The 23,927-nt window shown below is 45.2% G+C and overlaps 1 protein-coding gene across 1 annotated transcript in view; it reads left to right on the forward strand.

Moving 5' to 3' along the window:
• The first annotated feature begins 2,731 nt into the window (after window positions 1-2,731).
• Window positions 2,732-23,927, forward strand: part of LOC106584451 (potassium voltage-gated channel subfamily KQT member 1) — a 60,064-nt gene continuing 38,868 nt past the window's right edge. Inside the window, exon 1 of the mRNA XM_014169807.2 lies at window positions 2,732-3,371. Coding sequence (XP_014025282.2) covers window positions 2,866-3,371 — 506 coding nt within the window. The 5' untranslated portion in view covers window positions 2,732-2,865. The remainder of the gene's footprint in view (window positions 3,372-23,927) is intronic.

Genomic DNA, 23,927 nt, shown 5'->3' on the forward strand with positions numbered 1-23,927 from the left:
GCAGAGAAACTCAATCTATGGCCTGGTGACAGCAGCAGTGTTTGTAAGAACAGACTGTCATCACATTATCTGCTGTGGAGGACAGACACGTTGGAGGGTTGCTAGCTCCTGTTACGTTCCAACCTCACACCACAAAGACTTGTTTCCGACGGATTTAGTGACCATGATCCGTTCACTTTTCAGACCCAGGTCAATTTCCTTAAGGAAAAGGTTTTGACACCTACTGAATAGTGGCCATGACCTTTATGGTGGATGATGCTGGTCAATAGAGAATAAGAAGGGAAGGGAGAGAGAGGGGGTAGAGGAGCTTGGACATGGACTATGGCCTAAATTCAGTCAATGCTATCAGGGTGGTATTTCACCTGAGGTAAAGCTCTTGTGTGATCCTCTATAAATGTGTTGTAGACCTTGTGTGTGGTGACCTCTGGTCTCTAACATTGGCTAAGGAATCTATCATGCAGGGTGACACACACACACACACACACACACACACACACACACACACACACACACACACACACACACACACACACACACACACACACACACACACACACACACACACACGTTATCTGTTACCAAGATGGTCTAATGCCTCTCAACTTTGGACCGCTTGACATCTATCATCATTACCAGTTTGAATAAAGTTACCAGTATTGTGTCTGTTGGTTGTGTTGATGTAAACAGATCACATGTGAAAGGAGATAGCTATAATGATGATGCATAGAGATGACACACTTCTCCAAATCCATAGTCACAATGGTAATCCCCTGTCCATCCTCATCCCCTTGCAACATTAATGGACCAGAATCCTCTGTGTGAGCTCTCAGGGCTCAGGCCTTGGATGTGACTTCTACAAGTCGTCAGATTCATATTTTAACTTTGGACAAGAACATAACATTCTGAGATTCTGAGACCTGGAAGTGTTAATGTCTGATTTCCCATTGTAAACAAGTGAGTTATAGCAACGGCACGTATGAAGGATGAATACAAGGTAAGATATGCCATCTCAGGCATAGTCTATCATATCCAAGCTCCTTTACGCTCTGTCTCTCTATCTCCTTCTCTAGCATCATCCACCAGAAAAGGAAAATGCACTAATTACACTGAACAAAAATTAACACAACATGCAACAATTTCAAAGATTTTACTGAATTACAGTTCATATAATAAAATCTGTCAATTGAAATAAATAAATTAGGCCCTAATCTATGGATTTCACATCACTGGGAATACAGATATGCATATGTTGGTCATAGATACCTTTTAAAAAAAGTAGGGGCGTAGATCAGAAAACCAGTCAGTATCTGTTGGGACCACCGTTTACCTCAAGCAGCGTGACACATCACCTTCTCATTGAGTTGATCAGGCTGTTGATTGTTGCCTGTGGAATGTTATCCCACTCCTCTTTAATGGCTGTGCGAAGTTTCTGGATATTGGCGGGAACTGGAACATGCTGTCATACACGTCGATCAAGAGCATCCCAAACTTGTGTACAGATCCTTGTGACATGGGGCTGTGCATTATCATGCTGAAACATGAAGTCGATAAAATGCAATTGTGTTCGTTGTCCGTAGCTTATGCCTGCACATACCATAACCCCACCACCACCATGGGGCACTCTGTTCACATCGTTTAATCAACAAACCGCTCACCCACACGACGCCATACACGCTGTCTGCCATCTTCCCGGTACAGTTGAAATCGGGATTAATCCGTGAAGAGCACACTTCTCGGTTACGACGCCGAACTGCATTTAGGTCAAGACCTTGGTGAGGACGACAGGCATGCAGATGAGCTTCCCTGAGAGTTTCTGACAGTTTGTGCAGAAATTCCTGGTTGTGCAAACCCACAGTTTCATCAGCTGTCTGGGTGGCTGGTCTCAGATGATCCCACAGGTGAAGAAGCCAGATGTGGAGGTCCTGGGCTGGCGTAGTTACACATGGTCTGTGTTTTTGAGGCCGGTTGGACGTGCTGACAAATTCTCTAAAATGACGTTGGAGGCGGATTATGGTAGAGAAATTAACATTCAATGCTCTAGCAACAGCTCTGGTGGATATTCCTGCAGTCAGCATGCCAATTGCACGCTCCCTCAACTTGAGCCATCTGTGGCATTGTGTTGTGTGACAAAACTGCACATTTTAGAGTGGTCTTTTATTGGCCCCAGCACAAGGTGCACCTGTGTAATGATCATGCTGTTTAATCAGCTTCTTGATATGCCACACCTGTCAGGTGGCTAGATTATCTTGGCAAAGGAGAAATGCTCACTAACAGGGATGTAAACAAATTTGTGCACAAAACTTGAGAGAAATAACCTTTTTGTCCCTATGCAACATTTCTGGGATCTTTTCTTTCAGCTCATGAAACATAGGACCAAGACTTTACATGTTGCGTTTATATTTTTGTTCAGTATGGTAGGGGTAATACATTTTCCTTAAGGAGACTGACCTGGGGAAACAAGTCCTTGTGGTCGGAGGCTGAAAGGCTGTTCCTGGAGAGCTACATGTTATGGCTGTCAGCTTTTGCTTCAGTGCATGACTAATGATTATTTCATTAGTTGCTGTTTAGGGTTTAAGTGTCGGGCTTGGTCAGAACCAAAGCCTGCAAAGTGCCAACCATCTCAGAGGGTTGGTGACTGGTACTGTACTGTGTTACAGGGGTTCAACTGTCACTGTGATCACCCTGCCCATTAGATCTAACCTATCTGATCTCTTCTCCTCTGCAGTTCTGTAGCCTAACAAAGAGTGCTTTAGCCTCTGGGGTGGACCTGCCTTGTCATTAGCTGTTTATCTCCTCCCACCTGGACCTGTCTGACCTTTAACCCAGCCTCCTGCTCCTTTGAACCGGACTGTTCTCTTTGGCAGTATGAGCGAGAAGCGAGGATGTCCCTTTCAGCTGCTGAACCGTGCGCACAGAGACCACGGTGGTAGTGGTGGTGGAGGATCCAAGACCTTCGGGCCAAATGGTCATGCCACCACCAGCCTTACCAACCCGGGACGGAGCCCCATGGGTGGGAGCCAAGGCATGGGCACCATGGACAGTGACAGGTCCCTGGCCCTGGATGAGGCTGCCACTGCTGCTGCTGACAGTACACACTACTCTCCTGTTTCACTGAAACTGGAGCCCACAGCGGTGAATAATGGATCAGACACTCCCTGCAGCCCGCAGACGGACACAAAGGACCCACCGCTGCAGATCGACGGCCGGCCCCCTGCCCACTGCCCTAACCCTCCTCTCCCTCCAGCCAGCCAGCTGCGCTCCACCATACATTCCCAGAGCCCCTACGTCACCAAGACTAGCATGCAGGGGGATGTCTACAACTTCCTAGAGAGACCCGCTGGATTGAGATGCTTCCTCTACCACTTCTTGGTGTGAGTACCTACAGTACATTTTCATCCTTTGCTGGTCACTTTAACATACATGTAGGCAGCTAAAGGACTACCCACTTGGCACACACTGGTTGAATCAACATTGTTTCCACATCATTTCAATGAAATTACATTGAACCAACGTGGAATAGATGTTGAATTGACGTCTGCGCCCAGTGGGTAGACAGCTTCTCTAGATCAGTGGTTTTCAACCGGTGTGCCTTGAGGAACTCTCAGGTGTGCCGTACATATTTTGCTAATCTTGATTTAAAAAAATGTATCTCACAAATGTGACCTGTGGAGTGTACATGTCATTTTGACCTGGGAGCACCAGTGCCGCTCAGATAATACATTTTACGGTGCATGGTTACATCTGTATCATTGTTTCAAGTCTTTTGTGCTCAGGCTGTTACATTTGAATCATCTGAGGGGGGCGCATCAAGAGCAAAGTAATTTGTATAATTTTACTTCACCTGTGAGAATCATTAGCATATGCAAGTCTGACTAGGCTTAGCTATACTACAGTCTCTGCCATAGATAAAAAACAGAGCGTGGCCTTGTGTCCGTGGTTGCACCTTTTACGATGCAGAAAACCTCTCGTCTCTAGCTCAAACTGTTCGAAACTGAAGACATATTTTACCAGAGCTACATTTTTTTCTTTCTGGTGTGGATTGCGGGACGCTCTTAAAGGGGAACACATCAAATTAATCACCATGAGTAAGGAACTATGCAAACTATTAAAATAGTTAAAATAAACACTATTTCATCTATTAAAAGTTTGTCACAGAAAATAGATAATTTGAAGTGTGGTTCAGATGAGATGGAGGTCATTACCACTAAATAAATTAATAAGGACATTTTAGGTGTGCCGCAGAATTTTCTATATCAAGGTGTGTCATGGTTCAAAAAGGTTTGGGAACCACTGCCCTAAAAAACACAAATTCCTAAATATAACATGAAATATATCTTTCTGAATAATATTAACATTTACATTTTCTGCAAAGTTTGAAAGCCACACATTTCTATTTGAACCCACCTCCACATTTGCATAGGGAGTGACGTGTCACATTTTCTGGCCTATCCAGACAAAGGAACAATTTCCTGTGCCTGTGACACTCACAGCTGTGCTTGCAATAGCGCATATGAAACAGTCTTGACATGAAAAAATACTAAATAATTTAATAGAATTGAAACCAGATCCATTTCTCTTGGTCACAGATGGACGAAATCACGTTGTGCTTAAAGCTGAAGTTGTAACGAGTCTGCACACATTTGAATGGTGTCTCTGAGTCGCTCAGTGGATGTTGTCGTCAGTTATATGAAATAGTGCCAATATTGTACTGTCACTAAGTATGATCATATTTGTTTTACAGTTATGACAAAGGTGAAATCTTATAGTAAGTACTTTATAATTTGATCGTTAATATATTTAGAGTGCGTTTCAGTCATTTAAATTCCTATTTCCCCACATTTGTTGAATAGTAAAAAAATAATGTATGATTTTTCATATTTTCGTAATATTTGTACTATGTACTTGAGCTTGTGTCCTCAAGTGAGTGCACCTTAGCAATTTAGAACATTTTTTACCAGAAAGGTGAGTTCCAGACCTTTCTAAAACTAGGCAACTTTACCAGTTATTGTTGATGGCCATCTCATGAAAAAGAATTACGTTTGGGTATGTCTATTTAGGCAGGATCCTAATTGTTGCCCTATCATTCAAGAGATTGGATAATACCGCTTCTACTGTTTATTGACTTAACCTCAAGTTCAACACCCACTGTTTAAAACCTCTACAGGATCGGTGTGTCCCCCGCGGGACGGTTGACCTAACGTGCACGCAGGTAGCCTAGTGGTTAGTGCGTGGGCCAGTAACTGGAAGGTTGCTGGATTGAATCCCCGAGCTGACAAGGTAAAAATCTGTAATTCTGGCCCTGGGCAAGGCAGTTACCCCACTGTTCCCCGGATGCCACTCTGCTCCACTCCTCTCTGCTCCGCTCCATCAGGCCTTCCAGGACACACACGAGAGGAGAAAAAAGAAGGATGTGTAAAGGGCTGTGTACAGCACCCATGACAGGCTAATAGGCCTGCTCTTCATTATGATGACACAGATAGATAGGCAGGCAGAGAGGGAGAAGGGTGAGTGGTTCTATGCCTGGCTGACAGTGTTTCCAGCCCTATCCATCACTCCTCTTGTCTGGCTTCTCAAGACCAGAGCCAGGGACAGGCACTACGTAGTGAGAAGAAACAGACTGAACCCATGCCACGTTATCAGCTCAGAAATGACATCCGCCTCTGGGCCACACACGGACATGGACTCACAGGCACGCACATAATGAATGACAGGTACAAAGACATGCATACACTCTCTGTCTCTGTATCTCTCTCACACACACAAACACACAGATAAATATAGTCTAGTACGGAAGAAATCCCTTGGGCTACCCACAGCGTACTCGGACAGGGTCCATAAATCCCCTGGGCTCTCGAGTGGCGCAGAAGTCTAAGGCACTGCATCTCAGTACGTCTTTGTCCTTTCGTCTTGTCGTGTCCCATGTATGTGTATATATATATATATATATATATATATGTGTGTTAGCCAGTGAACTGGCCAACCTCTGGCTAACCGCTGGCTAGCTTCTGTTGTGGATTTCAGATTTGAGGTAAATAATACTTTTTTTTTTAATTGGTGAGGCGGGTTGCAGGAGAGTGTTTTGAGGTTGAGTTTTTAGAAAAAAATATATCTAAAAAGATATGCGAAGAAAAGATGTAAATATATATATATATATATATACTGCTCAAAAAAATAAAGGGAACACTAAAATAACACATCCTAGATCTGAATGAAAGAAATAATCTTATTAAATACTTTGTTCTTTACATAGTTGAATGTGCTGACAACAAAATCACACAAAAATAATCAATGGAAATCCAATTTAGCAACCCATGGAGGTCTGGATTTGGAGTCACACTCAAAATTAAAGTGGAAAACCACACTACAGGTTGATCCAACTTTGATGTAATGTCCTTAAAACAAGTCAAAATGGGGCTCAGTAGTGTGTGTGGCCTCCACGTGCCTGTATGACCTCCCTACAACGCCTGGGCATGCTCCTGATGAGGTGGCGGATGGTCTCCTGAGGGATCTCCTCCCAGACCTGGACTAAAGCATCCGCCAACTCCTGGACAGTCTGTGGTGCAACGTGGCGTTGGTGGATGGAGCGAGACATGATGTCCCAGACGTGCTCAATTGAATTCAGGTCTGGGGAACGGGCGGGCCAGTCCATAGCATCAATGCCTTCCTCTTGCAGGAACTGCTGACACACTCCAGCCACATGAGGTCTAGCATTGTCTTGCATTAGGAGGAACCCAGGGCCAACCGCACCAGCATATGGTCTCACAAGGGGTCTGAGGATCTCATCTCGGTACCTAATGGCAGTCAGGCTACCTCTGGCGAGCACATGGAGGGCTGTGCAGCCCCCCAAAGAAATTCACCCTACACCATGACTGACCCACCGCCAAACCGGTCATGCTGGAGGATGTTGCAGGCAGCAGAACGCTCTCCACGGCGTCTCCAGACTGTCACGTCTGTCACATGTGCTCAGTGTGAACCTGCTTTCATCTGTGAAGAGCACAGGGCGCCAGTGGCGAATTTGCCAATCTTGGTGTTCTCTGGCAAATGCCAAACGTCCTGCACGGTGTTGGGCTGTAAGCACAACCCCCACCTGTGGACGTCGGGCCCTCATACCACCCTCATGGAGTCTGTTTCTGACCGTTTGAGCAGAGACATGCACATTTGTGGCCTGCTGGAGGTCATTTTGCAGGCCACTGGCAGTGCTCCTCCTTGCACAAAGGCGGAGGTAGCGGTCCTGCTGCTGGGTTGTTGCCCTCCTACGGCCTCCTCCACGTCTCCTGATGTACTGGCCTGTCTCCTGGTAGCGCCTCCATGCTCTGGACACTACGCTGACAGACACAGCAAACCTTCTTGCCACAGTTCGCATTGATGTGTCATCCTGGATGAGCTGCACTACCTAAGCCACTTGTGTGGGTTGTAGACTCTGTCTCATGCTACCACTAGAGTGAAAGCACCGCCAGCATTCAAAAGTGACCAAAACATCAGCCAGGAAGCATAGGAACTGAGAAGTGGTCTGTGGTCCCCACCTGCAGAACCACTCCTTTATTGTGGGTGTCTTGCTAATTGCCTATAATTTCCACCTGTTGTCTATTCCATTTGCACAACAGCATGTGAAATTTATTGTCAATCAGTGTTGCTTCCTAAGTGGACAGTTTGATTTCACAGAAGTGTGATTGACTTGGAGTTACATTCTGTTGTTTAAGTGTTCCCTTTATTTTTTTGAGCAGTATGTATATATATATATATTATCAATGAACCTACCAGGTACCACCCCAAAGCCGTAAACACGGGCACCCTCATAGATATCATCCTAACCAATTTGCCCTCTAAATACACCTCTGCTGTTTTCAACCAAGATCTCAGTGATCACTGCCTCATTGCCTGCATCCGTAATGGGTCAGCGGTCAAACGACCTCCACTCATCACTGTCAAACGCTCCCTGAAACATTTCAGCGAGCAAGCCTTTCTAATCGACCTGGCACGGGTATCCTGGAAGGATATTGACCTCATCCCGTCAGTAGAGGATGCCTGGTTATTTTTTAAATGCCTTCCTCACCATCTTAAATAAGCATGCCCCATTCAAGAAATTTAGAACCAGGAACAGATTCAGGTTCTCTCAAGACCTGACTGCCCTTAACCAACACAAAAACATCCTGTGGCGTTCTGCATTAGCATCGAACAGCCCCCGTGATATGCAACTTTTCAGGGAAGTTAGAAACCAATATACACAGTCAGTTAGAAAAGCCAAGTCTAGCTTTTTCAAGCAGAAATTTGCTTCCTGCAACACAAACTCAAAAAAGTTCTGGGACACTGTAAAGTCCATGGAGAATAAAAACACCTCCTCCCAGCTGCCCACTGCACTGAGGATAGGAAACTCTGTCACCTCCGATAAATCCACTATAATTGAGAATTTCAATAAGCATTTTTCTACGGCTGGCCATGCTTTCCACCTGGCTACCCCTACAGGGGTCAACAGCACTGCACCCACCACAGCTACTCGCCCAAGCCTTCCCCATTTCTCCTTCTCCCAAATCCAGTCAGCTGATGTTCTGAAAGAGCTGCAAAATCTGGACCCCTACAAATCAGCCGGGCTAGACAATCTGGACCCTTTCTTTCTAAAATTATCTGCCGAAATTATTGCAACCCCTATTACTAGCCTGTTCAACCTCTCTTTCGTGTCGTCTGAGATTCCAAAAGATTGGAAAGCAGCTGCTGACACTCTTGACCCAAACTGCTACATACCTATATCTATCCTACCCTGCCTTTCTAAGGTCTTTGAAAGCCAAGTCAAGAAATAGATTACCGACCATTTTGAATCCCACCGCACCTTCTCCGCTATGCAATCTGGTTTCAGAGCTGGTCATGGGTGCACCTCAGCCACGCTCAAGGTCCTAAACGATATCGTAACCGCCATCGATAAGAAACAATACTGTGCTGCCGTATTCATTGACCTGGCCAAGGCTTTCGACTCTGTCAATCACCATATCCTCATCGGCAGACTCAATAGCCTTGGTTTCTCAAACGATTGCCTCGCCGTGTTCACCAACTACTTCTCTGATAGAGTTCAACGTGTCAAATCGGATGGCCTGTTGTCCGGGCCTCTGGTAGTCTCTATGGGGGTGCCACAGGGTTCAATTCTTGGGCCAACTCTTTTCTCTGAATACATCAATGATGTCGCTCTTGCTGCTGGTGAGTCTCTGATCCACCTCTACGCAGACGATACCATTCTGTGTACTTCTGGCCCTTCTTTGGACACTGTGTTAACAACCCTCCAGACGAGCTTCAACGCCATACAACTCTCCTTCCGTGGCCTCCAACTGCTCTTAAATACAAGTAAAACTAAATGCATGCTCTTCAACCGATCGATGCCCGCACCTGCCCGCCCGTCCAGCATCACTACTCTGGATGGTTCTGACTTAGAATATGTGGACAACTACAAATACCTAGGTGTCTGGTTAGACTGTAAGCTCTCCTTCCAGACTCACATCAAACATCTCCAATCCAAAATTAAATCTTATTTCGTAACAAAGCATCCTTCACTCATGCTGCCAAACATACCCTCGTAAAACTGACCATCCTACCGATCCTCGACTTCGGCGATGTCATTTACAAAATAGCTTCCAATACCCTTCTCAATAAACTGGATGCAGTCTATCACAGTGCCATCCGTTTTGTCACCAAAGCCCCATATACTACCCACCACTGCGACCTGTACGCTCTCGTTGGCTGGCCCTCGCTTCATACTCGTCGCCAAACCCACTGGCTCCAGGTTATCTACAAGACCCTGCTAGGTAAAGTTCCCCCTTATCTCAGCTCGCTGGTCACCATAGCAGCACCCACCTGTAGCACGCGCGCCAGCAGGTATATATTTCTGGTCACCCCCAAAGCCAATTCCTCCTTTGGCCGTCTTTCCTTCCAGTTCTCTGCTGCCAATGACTGGAACGAACTCGAAAAATCTCTGAAACTCGAAACACTTATCTCCTTCACTAGCTTTAAGCACCAGCTGTCAGAGCAGCTCACAGATCACTGCACCTGTACATAGCCCATCTATAATTTAGCCCAAACTACTACCTCTTCCCCTACTGTATTTATTTATTTATTTTGCTCCTTTGCACCCCATTATTTCTATTTCTACTTTGCACTTTCTTCCACTACAAATCTACCATTCCAGTGTTTTACTTGCTATATTGTATTTACTTTGCCACCATGGCCTTTTTTGCCGTTACCTCCCTTATCTCACCTCATTTGCTCACATTGTATATAGACTTCTTTTTCTACTGTATTATTGACTGTATGTTTGTTTTACTCCATGTGTAACTCTGTGTTGTTGTATGTGTCGAACTGCTTTGCTTTATCTTGGCCAGGTCGCAATTGTAAATGAGAACTTGTTCTCAACTTGCCTACCTGGTTAAATAAAGGTGAAATTATATATCTTTTTTTAAAGTGCAAGGAGCGTCACTACAGTCCCTGGTTTGAATCCAGGCTGAATCACATCCGACCGTGATTGGGAGTCCCATAGGGTGGAGCACACTTGTCCCAGCGTCGTTCGGGTTTGGCCGGGGTAGGCCGTCATTGTAAATAAGAATTTGCTCTTAACTGACTTGCCTAGATAAATAAAAAGAATAAAGAGTCTTATGCAGTGCTGTCAGCAGGCACTGCAGGCTCACCAGAGAACAGACACTCTGGATCTCTGACGAACATGTCTTGTGCAGTACCCAGTAGATTTGAATCTTTTATATAACATTATCTAACACAGGGGATAAGGCATGTGTTACCTCAGCCTCACTCAGCCCCTCAGACAACAGGCTCCTTTGATCCATGGCTTGCCAAGCCTCTCACTTTCCTCAATGGCAGTGGACTGACTTAGACCCCAACAGGGAAATGCAATCAGTGGTAGAAAAAGTACCCAACTGTCATACTTGAGTAAAAGTAAAGATACCTTAATAGAAAATGACTCAAGTAAAAGTAAATATACTTAGGCATCAAAAGTAAATGTAATTGCAAAAATATACTTAAGAATCAGAAGTAAAAGTGTAAATCATTTCAAATTGCTTATATTAAGCAAACCTGACAGCACAATTTTGTGTTTTTATTTTAATTTACAGATAGCCAGGGGCACACTACAACATGCAAACATCCTTTACAAATTAAACATTTGTGTTTAATGAGTCCGCCAGATCAGAGGCAGGGGATGCCCAGGGATGTTCTCTTGATAAGTGTGTGAATTGGGCCATTTTCCTGTCCTGCTAAGCATTCAAAATGTAACGAGTACTTTTGCGTTACAGTGAAAATGAATGGAGTAAAAAAAGTACATTATTTTCTTTAGGAATGTAGTGAAGTAAAAGTAAAGTACTCAAAAATATGAATAGTAAAGTAAAGTACAGATACTGCAACAAATGACTTTAGTATTTTTTAAATATTTTTACTTAAGTACTTTACACCACTGAATGCAGTTTACTGACTAAAGTCAGACCGCTTTACTGATTTTTATATTCTGTTAATATTCCACCTTACACAGCTGATACAACCACACACAGCTGATTATAGTTTTTTTACCTATGAGGTTGGCTGGCTGTGAACTGTGATGCTGCTTATCTCTGATGATCTTTCCATCTATTCATCTTCAGCTACATAACTAAGCGAGGAGGATTCTTCTGTTGCTGTGGACGCTGAGGTATCCTGCCTAACCCATGGTGGATGGGTGAGGGCCTGTCAGAGCAGGCTGCTGGACAGATGTTATGATCAGAATAGGAATACACTATTTCATAGTCAGCTTGCAGGTTTGAACCTGAGGACTGTTAGGAAAAACACACACAGGCACTCTGTAGAACATTGTTTCAGTTCAGTAATAGGGTATTTCTATAAACTAGGGTAGCAGTGAGGATTTCCTACACTGGACAACTTGTTACAGCTGTTGATAAGTAATTGATAGTAATCTGCAAAAAAATGTAATGTCATTACATTTAGGTATAAGAGGGGATCATAGCTACTATATATTCAGTACAATTCATGAGTTGATTTAAAACCTGGATCGTCTCAGACCAGCCACCCAGACAGCTGATGAAACTGTGGGTTTGCACAACCAAAGAATGAAACTGGCTCATCTGCGTGTTCGTTGTCTGCGTGTTCGTCGTCCTCGCCAGGGTCTTGACCTGACTGCAGTTCGGTGTCGTAACCAAAGACCTTGAAGCTCTCAAACCATTCTACTACAGCCCCATTGATGTGAATGGAGGCGTGCTCAGCCCTGCATTTCCTGTAGTTGTCACTGATTTAGAGAGGAGTAGGCAGGAGGCAGTCGCAGGTTTAGAACTACTGAATTTATTTAAGCACCATAGATTAAAACGGAACGAAACCCAAACGCTGTGGTGCTCAAAAAGTAAATCTCCATAAACAAAAAGGCATTTTGTGGCGCGATGGGTAACGATGCTTCGTGGGTGTCAGTTGTTGATGTGTGCAGAGGGTCCCTGGTTCGAGCCCAGGTTGGGGCGAGGAGAGGGACGGAAGCTATACTGATACATGGAGAGATACATGAATGCCTGAGGAGATATACATGAAATGAGGGTGAAATGAGGGTGAGATACGGTAATTGACGGGAGCTGTAATCTGTACGTCACCTCATTGACTCTCCTCAGGACTTTGAGCGGCCCCACAAACTGGGGGCTCAGCTTCCAGCAGGGCAGGCGGAGTGGCAGGTCTTTCGTTGAAAGCCAGACCCTATCAACAGGGTGAAAGACCGGGGCCACACTGCTGTGACGATCGGCCAGTGCCTTCTGCCAGAAGACGTTGTGTTGGAGATGGGTATGCGCGGTGTTCATACCTCCTCGGCGCGCCGAAACCAATCGTCCACTGCAGGAGCCTCGATCTGACTCCGGTGCCAGGGCCAGGTGATAGCCTAGAACACACTGAAAGGGTGTGAGGTTAGTGGAGGAGTGACAGAGGGAGTTTTGTGCATATTCTGCCCAAGGCAGAAATGCAGCCCACTCCCCCGGCCGGTCCTGACAGTAACAACGAAGGTACCTACCCGGTTCCTGATTTACTCTTTCCACCTGCCCATTTTATTTGGGACAGTACCTGGAGGTGAGGCTGACCGTGATCCCCAGTCGTTCCATGAAGGCCTTCCAGACACGGGTGAACTGAGGCCCACGTTCAGACACGATGTCCTCCGGGATCCCGTAGTGCCGGAAGACGTGAGAGAAGAGAGCCTCTGCGGTCTGCAGGGCCGTAGGGAGACCAGGCAGAGGAATCAAATGACAGGCTTTGGAAAACCAGTCCACAACGACCAGGATGGTGGTGTGCCCCTCCGAGGGGGGAAGGTCTGTGACAAAGTCCACGGACCAGGGTCATTGTGGAACCGGCAGTAATTGGAGTTTGCAATAGGGGAGGTGTCTAGGTGTCTGCTCTATTTGCAGGTGGAGCAGGAAGAGACGTAAACCTGGACGTCCCAGGCCAAGGTGGGCCACCAGTACTTGGCGGAGAGACAGGCGATGTGTCCAGGTGAGTAGACGGTCCCGCACATCGGAGGGCACGTAGATACGCCCCTCAGGACAGTGGGCAGGTGAGGGCTCCTGTCACAGGGCTCGACGGATGTCCGCATCAACATTCCACACGACAGGAGCCACGATGCGGGACAGGAGAATAATGGGTGTCACTTTCTCCCTCCGATCCTCTGTGACATGCACCCGGGACAACGCATCGGCTTTAACGTTCTTTGATCCCGGCTAGTAGGAGAGGGTAAAGTCAAACATAGTGAAGAATAGGGCCCACCTGGCATGACGTGGGTTCAGCCTCTTTGCTGCTCGAATGTACTCCAAGTTGCTGTGGTCCGTCCAGACAATGAATGGGTGTTTAGCATCCTCCAGCCAGTGCCACCATGCTTTCAGCGCCTTCTTGACGGCCAACAACTCATGATCCCCCACGTCGTAATTCCGCTCTGCGGGGGACAGCTTCCATAGGTAGAAGGCGCATGGATGGAGTTTAGGCTGTTATCCAGTGCGTTGGAAGAGAACAGCCCCTACTCCAACCTCGGAGGCGTCCACCTCCACGATGAAGGGCAGAGAGGGGTCAGTGTGAGCCAGAACAGGTGCATTAGTAAAATGTTCCTTGAGTGCACGGAGGCTTCGTTGGCCTCCCCAGTCCAACGCAGCTGTCGAGGACCTCCCTTCAGGAGGGAGGTGAGATGGGCCACCACTGTGCTGAAACCCCCTTTGAAGCGCCTGAAATAGTTGGCAAAACCAAGGAAGCACTGCACCGCTTTGATGTTGGATGGAACAGGCTGCACGGTACTGCACTGACCCTCTGCTCTTCCATCTCTTCTCCAGCGGTAGATATCCGATAGCCCAGGAAGCCTGCTGAAAGAAAAGGCTCTTCTCTGCCTTGGCGTACAGGTGATGCCCCATCAGCCTCTCCAAAACGGACCTGACATGAGAGACATATTGCTCGCGTGTATTGGAGTACACCACTACACAATGATCCAACATTTCTAAACACCTCATTAATGATTGATTAAAACAGAGGGTGCATTTGTCAGGACGTAGGGCATTATCCTGTATTCGTAGTGCCCGGTGCTGGTGCTGAAGGCAGTCTTCCATTCATCCCCCTCTCTGATGCGCACCAGGTTGTAGGCACTGTTTAAATCCAAGTTAGTAAAGTACTTTGCACCATGCATCTGTTCGATCACAGTGGGTATGAGAGGCAGAGTATAACTGAATTTAGCAGTAGTCTTATTCAGTGTCCTGTAATCGATACAGGGGTGGAGACCTCCCTCCTTCTTCATGAAAAAGAACGCCTCCTGGGTGTGTGCCTCCTGGACGTAGGCCTCCATGGCTTCGGTCTCTGCATGCGAGAGAGGGTAGATGTGCCCCTGAGGGAGGGTAGAACCAAACAGTAGGTTGATAGTGCAGGGCAAGCACGTGGCACGGGCAGACACGTGGCACGGGTCTTCAAAAAGGCCACCTGTAGGTCCCGGTACTCCTCCAGGATAGGACGTGGGTGGCCTGGTCTGGTCTGGACTTTCCACGGAGGTGGCACAGATTGACACAGAGAGACACCTCCCCTGACACTCCTGCGACCAACCCAACAACCCCCTCTCTGTCTACAATATACTGGGGTTATGCAACAGTAGCCAGGGGAAACCTAAAACTACGGGGTGTGCAGGAGAGTCTAAGATGAGTAAAGTGATGCGTTCATGGTGGTTGTGAGTAACTGTGAGTGAAATGGGAATCGTGGTCTGGAGCACCAGTCCTGTTCCTAGGGGACAGTTCTCTAGGGCAAGGATTAGGATAGGGGGTTGTAAAGGGACTAGAGGAATGCGTAATGATAGGCCACTGACTGGTCTAGGAAATTGCCTGCAGCACCTGAGTCCCCTAGGGCAGGACTCAGTGGGGGACCAGGATTGTCAGGGAAGGTGACAAGGAGGAGGACGGGTTGGGTGGACAGAGAGGAGCAAGGCATGTCCATGCCTACCTGGGAAGATGCAGGAGCGCTCCTTGGCCTGTCGCTTCCTCGCCTGGTTCTCCTTCTGGGACAGGTGTTCCAGGGGTGGTCCGACTCCCCGCAGTAGGAGCAGAGACCCTGTTGAAGTTCCTCGGGGGGAAGGTGCGTCGTGCCCACCTCCATGGGCTCTGTCTGGCTGGAGGTTCCTGGGAGAGACCTGAACCCCCGGGATGGGCAACGACGGGCACGCAGGAGTTTATCCAGGCGGTTGGCCGTGCCAATGAGCTGGTCCAGAGTGAGGTCCTCATCGTGACAGGCCAGCTCGGTCTGGACGTCCGCCTGTAGCCCGCTGCGGAAACTGTCAACAGGGCCTGGTTGTTCCAGCCAGTGGACGCAGCCACCGTCTGGAAATCGAGAGCGTACTCTGACGCTGGCCTGGACCCCTGGCGTAGACGGAGGAGACGCTCACCTCCCTCTCAGCCTTCTGTAGGATGGTCGAGGACGGCACGGAGAAGTTGGGTGAAGCGCTCATAGGACTGCACTTCTGGACCGTCCCTCTCCCAGATGGCATGCGCCCACTCCAGAGCCCCGCCTGTCAGCACCGAGATCACCAAGGCCACCTTGTCCATCTCGGAGGCCGTCTCTGCATGACGGGTCAGGTGGAGGTCACACTGCAGGAGAAATCGCCTACAGTGAGCTGGGGTGCCATCAAACGGCTCCGGCAGGGGCATGTGGACGTTGCTGATCGGACCGGGTGATGTAGATGGTGTGGGGTGGCTGGAACGACCGCAGGGAGCTAGGAAGGTGGTGGTGTAGCCTTCAGTTGGCGTACGGCCTGGAGCACCTCGTCCATGGCAGTCCAGAGGGGCTCCAGGCACGAGTCGTGGTGGTGGAGCTTCACTCCTAAAGCGGAGAGGTTGGGATGTCCTGCTGCTTCCTGTTTTCTTGGGTCGGTCCTTCTGTCACTGGTGTAGGGAGGAGTAGGCAGGAGGCAGTCGCAGGTTTAGAACTACTGGATTTATTTAAACACCATAGATCAAAGCGGGACGAAACCCAAACGCTGTTGTGCTCAGAATATATCTTCATAAACAAAAAGGCACAGGGTGAACCCAAAGTGCAAAGTATAAAGTACTCAGGAAATAGTCGGAGAGATTCCTCTCAGGAAAACAAGTAACATTTTACAATGACCGACAAAGACAAATGGCAGAGGGAGTATATATACAGTGATAGAGGAGATTGGAATCAGGTGTGTGTAATGATGACGAGACAAGTCCGGGGTTGATGAGTGAAGGGCGTTTGCCAGGAGTAGGTTTGGCAGCAGCTAGAAGGCCGGCAACGCCCAAAGTGCTGAACAGGAGGGGGAGCCAAAGCGAAGGCTGGTGTGACAGTAGTTCACGATAAGGGAGAGGTTGTTGTTCTGGCACCACACTGCCAAGTCTTTGACCTCCTCCCTATAGGCTGTCTCATCGTCGTCGCTGATCAGGCCTACCACCGTCGTGTTGTCGTAAAACTTAATGATGGTGTTGGAGTCGAGTGCGGCCACGCAGTTGTGGGTGAACAGGGAGTACAGGAGGGGACTGAGCACGCACTATTGAGGGGCCCCCGTGTTGAGAATCAATGTGGCAGGTGTGTTGTTGCCTACCCTCACCACATGGGGCGGCCCGTCAGGAAGTCCAAGATCCAGTTGTAGAAGGAGGTGTTCAGTCCCAGGGTCCATAGCTTAGCAATGAGCTTGGAGGGCACTATGGCATTGAACGCTGTGCTTTAATGAAAAGCATTCTCACATAGGTGTTGCTTTTGTCCAGGTGGGAAAGGGCAATGTGGAGTGCAATAGAGATTGTGTCATCTGTGGATCTGTTGAGGCGGTATGCAAATTAAAGTGGGTCCAGGGTTTCTGGGATGATGGTTTTGATGTGAGCCTTTCAAAGCATTCCATGGCTACAAATGTGAGTGCTATGGGGTGGTAGTCATTTAGCCAGGTTACCTAGGTGTTCTTAGGAACAGGGACTATGGTGGTTTGCTTGATACATGTAGGTATTACGGACTGGGTCAGAGAGAGGTTGAAAATGTCAGTGAAGACACTTGCCAGCTGACCTAGCATTATCTTATTGTATCTCAGTATCTTTCCAGTTACATAAGCTGATTCATAATTTGACACTTTGATTAAGAAATCCTCATTTGGAAAAAGCTGTAATTTATTAGGGAGATAGCCATTGATGGATGTCCCTAATAATCTATTTCTCAAATGCATTTATTACTAGGGCTGTGACGGTCTTGGAATTTGAGGTTGTACACGGTCACCGACATAACCGTTCAATAAAGGGGAGGTCACAATTCTGTTTTTACACTTGTTTACATGGATATTTGAAACAAGCCATTACACTTCATTATTATCATGGCATTTCATTATTATTATTATTTAGGTTACTACTTATAAATATTTATCAACAAATGAAGAAATGCCAGGTTGGAGAGGATCTCTCCCATATTCGTATTGACACATTAACGGAGTCAAAATAAATATATATTTCTACCTTGTCTTTGTCTTTTGTCTTTTCTGCGTAATAAAAAAAAATACAGATCCTATTTCAAAGCACAAAACCATTCGAATGAAGTCTGATGGGTTTTCACCCATTTTTCCTGAAAAATTTGCAAATCTTCACAAACCCTGCTGCTGCGGTCATTCAATGGCAGTGGCATTGGCATTATGTTCATCAAAGAGAGGACTCCGTAATGAGAGAAGTAACGTAGCCTAAGCTACTGAAAATAGTCATTTTACAAGATTATATCATGACCGGAACATTTGATTCTTATTAAAGACAGGCTACTTTAGGAAACTTTCTGAATGATTTCTTGATTTTTAAACAACTAATTGTTCAATTAGTTTATTTTTTTTTAGCACAATGCGCACATTGCACAGTTTCTCTAGAGATAAATCAGACCCAGCCTGATGCTTTGCCCAGGTATCTCTACCTGAAAATACATGATCTAAATGATTGATATTTGGTGTTCAGCAGTCATAAAAGTATGTCTTATTTACTTTGAAGAAATACAAAATAGTTATTTTGTCAGACAGCATAGGCAGCAGCCCTATAGAGATGAGATGATGACTTGGAATGAAATAATAAAGCCATCAGATAAAACAAATGTAATATAGGCTACACAACAACTGCAATATTTTATTAAAGTAAAGAAATGTGAATACATGATGGTTAATAAGTGATAAGCAGTAATGGGCAGTCACTACCATCACAGGACCTTTATCAATTGTTTTATTCTCTGTTGCATAGTGCATTTAATGTTTAAAAAATTGAAAACCGTGATTATTTTTAAACGAACCGACCTCAAAAAGCAGTAATCGCCTAGCACTACTTTTTCTACATATGGTTGTGTTACAGCCTGCATGTAAAATGGATTCCATTTAGATGTTTCTATACCTGGCCTACACACAGTACCCCATAATGTCAAAGTGGAATTATCTTTTTTGAAATGTTTACAAATCAATACAAAATGAAAAGCTGAAATGTCTTGAGTCAATAAGTATTGAACCCCTTTGTTATGGCCAGCCCAGTAGTAAAAATGAGCTTAACAAGTCACATAATACGTTGCATGGACTCACCTTGTCTGCAATAATAGTTTAACATTATTTTTTTAATGACTACCTCATCTCTGTACCCCACACATACAATTATCTGTAAGGTCCCTTAGTCAAGCAGTGAATTTCAAGCAGAGATTCAACCACAAACACCAGTGATGTTTTCCAAAGCCTTTCAAAGAAAGGCACCTATTGGTACAGTAGATGGCAAAAAAATAAAATAAGCAGACATTGAATATCCCTCTGAGCATGGTGAAGTTATTAATTCAAGTTTGGATGTTTTTTCAATACACCCAGTCACTCCAAAAATACAGGTGTCCTTCTTAACTTAGTTGCCAGAAAGGAAGGAAACCGCTCAGAGGGCAATGGTGAAAACTGAGGATGGATCAACAACATTGTAGTTACTCCACAATACTAACCTAATTGACAGAGTGAAAAGAAAGAAGCCTGTTCAGAATAAAAACATTACAAAACAGGCATCCTGTTTGCAACAAGGCAGTAAAGGAATATTGCAAAAAATGTGGCAAAGCAATTAACATTTTGTCCTGAATACAAAGTTTTATGTTTGGGGCAAATCCAATGCAACACATTACTGAGTACAACTCTCCATATTTTAAAGCATAGTGGTGGCTGCATCATGTTATGGGTATGCCTGTAATCGTTAAGGACTGGAGAGGTTTTAAGGATATAAAATAAACGGAATGGAGTTAAGCACAGGCAAAATCCTAGAGGAAAACCTGGTTCAGTCTGCTTTCCACCCAACACTGGGAGATTAATTCATCTTTCAGCAGGACAATAACCTAAAACACAAGGCCAAATCTACACTGGAGTTACTTACCAAGAAGACAGTGAATGTTCATGAGTGGCCGAGTTACAGATTTGAAAATCTATGGCAAGACCTGAAAATGGTTGTCTAGCAATGATCAACAACAATTTGACAGAGCTCGAAGAATTTTGAAAAGACTACTGGGCAAATGTTGCACAATCCAGCTGTGGAAAGCTCTTTAAAGACTTACCCAGAAAGAATCACAGTTGTAATCGCTGCCAAAAGTGCTTTTACAAAGTATTGACTTAGGGGTGTGAATACTTACTCAAATGAGATATTTCTGTATTTAATTTTAAATAAATGTGCAAAAATGTCTTAAACATGTTTTCACTTTGTCATTATGCGGTATAATGTGTAGATGGGTGAGACAATTATTTTTTTAAATCAGTTTTTATTTGAGGCTGTAACACAACAAAATGTGGAATAAGTCAAGGGGACACACGCACACCCCTATAAAAGCACCCGTCAATCAAAGCCACCGTCAATCAAAGCCACCAGTGTATGTCAGACACAAGAGCAATATTTATCCTTTCCATAAAACATATTAAAAAACCTAGCCCTACCTTAGGATTTTCGGACGTATTTTATAAGATAACGAATTGACAAGGAAAGTATGAAGGGGGCAGCTATGCTACAGTATGAAGATAGCCTAGGCTACTATTATACTGTGCGGGGATAGGAGGCCTAGGGGGGCATATCAGCCAGAACCGGGCCTGATCAGCGTTTGATTAGTCTTTAAATCAAAAAAAGATTCTGTATCAAATTATACCATGCCAGTTTGGAGAAGACTGACGCATTGTCCATTGGACACAACATTATCGCATTATAGGCGTCAGAGCCAGAACAACCTTGTCCACTGCTGTTGAATAATTCATATATCATCAGACACATTCAACCTTTTTTAAAAGAAGATCAATTTATTTATTTACTCGCAAGCAATGAAAACATGCATTGTATAAAATAATGTCGACGCATCAAACAATTTTTTTACTGAAGTGCCATCGCCTATAGCTCTTTACACCCCCGTGCAACTAGCAGATCAGCTGGTCGAACATCAAAGGACAGTTGGAAAGATGAGATGTAGAAAGTTTTAAGGGAAACGTCACCCCTCTATTTAACTATATACGTCCATATATGTCCATGTCATAAAAATGTGGAATTTCCTCACTTCACGCAAATACCCACCTAGTGTTCAACCTTCCCAAGTTCTCCCATGTCACCGCGCACCTCCACACACTCCACTGGCTTCCAGTCAAAGCTCGCATTCACTACAAGACCATGGTACTTGCCTACGGAGCAGCAAGAGGAACTGCCTCCTCCAACCTTCAGGCTATGCTCAAACCCTACACCCGAACCCGAGCACTCCGTTCTGCCACCTCTGGTCCCTTGGTCCTCCCACCTCTACAGGAGGGCAGCTCCCGCTCAGCCCAGTCCAAGCTCTTCTCTGTCCTGGCACCCGATTGGTGGAACCAGCTTCACTCGGAAGCTAGGACAGCAGAGTCCCTTGCCCGTCGTCCGAAAACATCTGAAACTCTACCTCTTCAAAGAGTATCTTAAATAATCCCACAGCTTTTGTGAACTAACACTCAACTTTTTGACCCCCTTACTAGTTCAGACTTTGCTGATAGCTACTTTTTTGAGGTAAAATGTACTTTACATTTTTATTTTTGTAACCCTTATTTAACTAGGCAAGTCAGTTATGAACAAATTCTTATTTAACAATGACGGCCTACTCTGGCCAAACCCTAACTCGGACGACGCTGGGCCAATTGTGCGTCGCCCTATGAGACTCCCAATCACGGCCGGTTGTCAAACCAGGGTCTGTAGTGACGCCTCTAGCACTAAGATGCAGTGCCTTAGACCGCTGCGCAACTCGGGAGCCCACTATGACTGTGATATGTGGTTGGCCCACCTAGTTTAAGATTCTAAAGTTTCTTAAGATGAATGCACTGTATGTCGTTCTGGATAAGAGCTTCTGCTAAATGTAAATACAAGCATTTCTGCATCTCACCAGTAGAAACGGGCCAGATGCATTTCCTGGTTGTAAGCAAACCACAATATCCAGAATTCAATGTGTATTTCAGGACGTGGAGGGCCGCCCCGTGGATGTGTATACAATTGATGTGAGAAATGTCAAAATGTCTGTGCTTCTAGCTGCCATTACCCAACACAAGAAGAGGTTCACCAGCTGAAGAACATTCTGGAACCTGCTTGGAACATTCAACCAACACAACATCCATATTTAGTTAGACTGATGTTGTAATATAATTTACAATGCCTTGTATGCTCACAATTGCATTGTGGTATACGTAGATATTGCAACCTGTTGTACATATGTACACTACCGTTCAAAAGTTTGGGGTCACTTAGAAATGTCCTTGTTTTTGAAAGAAAACACATTTTTTGTTCATTAAAATAACATCAGATTGATCAGAAATACAGTGTAGACATTGTTAATGTTGTAAATGACTATTGTAGCTGGAAACGGCTGATTTTTTTATGGAATATCTACGTAGGCGTACAGAGGCCCATTATCAGCAACCATCACTCCTGTGTTCCAATGGCACGTTGTGTTAGCTAATCCAAGTTTATCATTTTAAAAGGCTAATTGATCATTAGACAACCCTTTTGCCATTATGTTAGCATAGCTGAAAACAGTTGTTCTGATTAAAGAAGCAATAAAACTGTCCTTCTTTAGACTAGTTGAGTATCTGGAGCATCAGCATTTGTGGGTTCGATTACAGGCTCAAAATGGCCAGAAACAAATAACTTTCTTCTGAAACTCGTCAGTCTATTCTTGTTCTGAGAAATGAAGGCTATTCCATGTGAGAAATTGCCAAGAAGCTGAAGATCTCGTACAACGCTGTGTACTACTCCCTTCACAGAACAGCAAAAACTGGCTCGAACCAGAATAGAAAGAGGAGTCTGAGGCCCCGGTGCACATCTGAGCAAGAGGACAAGTACATTAGAGTGTCTAGTTTGAGAATCAGACGCCTCACAAGTCCTCAACTGGCAGCTTCATTAAATAGTACCCGCAAAACACCAGTCTCAACGTCAACAGTGAAGAGGCGACTCCAGGATTGCTGGCCTTCTAGGCAGAGTTCATCTGTCCAGTGTCTGTATTCTTTTGCCCATGTTAATCTTTTCTTTTCATTGGCCGGTCTGAGATATGGCATTTTCTTTGCAACTCTGCCAGCCCCGGAGTCACCTCTTCACTGTTGACGTTGAGACTGGTGTTTTGTGGGTACTCTTTAATCTGGTGTGGGTACTCTTTAATCATGCTAACATCTCTGTTGACGAGTCTACGATACGTAAAACACTAAACAGAAATGGTGTTCATGGGAGGACACCACGGAAGAAGCCACTGCTGTCCCAAAAAAACATTGCTGCACGTCTAAAGTTCGCTAAAGAGCACCTGGATGTTCCACAGCGCTACTGGCAAAATTTAAGTTGAGTCGTTTGGAAGGCCCACTCAACACTATGTGTGGAGAAAAAAAGGCACAGCACACCAACATCAAAACCTCATCCCAACTGTAAAGTATGGTGGAGGGAGTATAATGGTTTGGGGCTGTCTTAGGGCCTGGACAGCTTGCTATCATCGGAAAAATGAATTCCCAAGGTAATCAAAACATTTTGCACTGTGGATGTTTACACGTGTGTTCAGTAAAGACATTAAAATGTATAATTGTTTATGTGTTATTAGTTTAAGACGACTGTGTTTGTCTATTGTTTTGAAGATAAGTTCACATTTTATGACCAGTTTATGCAGAAATCCAGGTAATTCCAAAGGGTTCACATACTTTTTCTTGCCACTGTAATCATTAGTAAACACGCTACTAGGTAAATTTTATCTACAGGAAAATAAAGTTAATAAAACAAAATGTAATCCTGAAGTGAATGTTTATTTTATTTTCATGATGACCTTCATCCATAACCATCAGTAACATGGTTATTCAATTACGTCACAGCCCTATTTATTAGGTATACCACCATACACACAGCACAGGCATCGCAACCCCACAGGAATACTCCTCTTCTGTGAAACACACACACACGCACACAGAAACTAATGTTTTT

Source organism: Salmo salar, chromosome ssa23, assembly GCF_905237065.1.
Source record: "Salmo salar chromosome ssa23, Ssal_v3.1, whole genome shotgun sequence".
Lineage (NCBI taxonomy): Eukaryota > Metazoa > Chordata > Actinopteri > Salmoniformes > Salmonidae > Salmo > Salmo salar.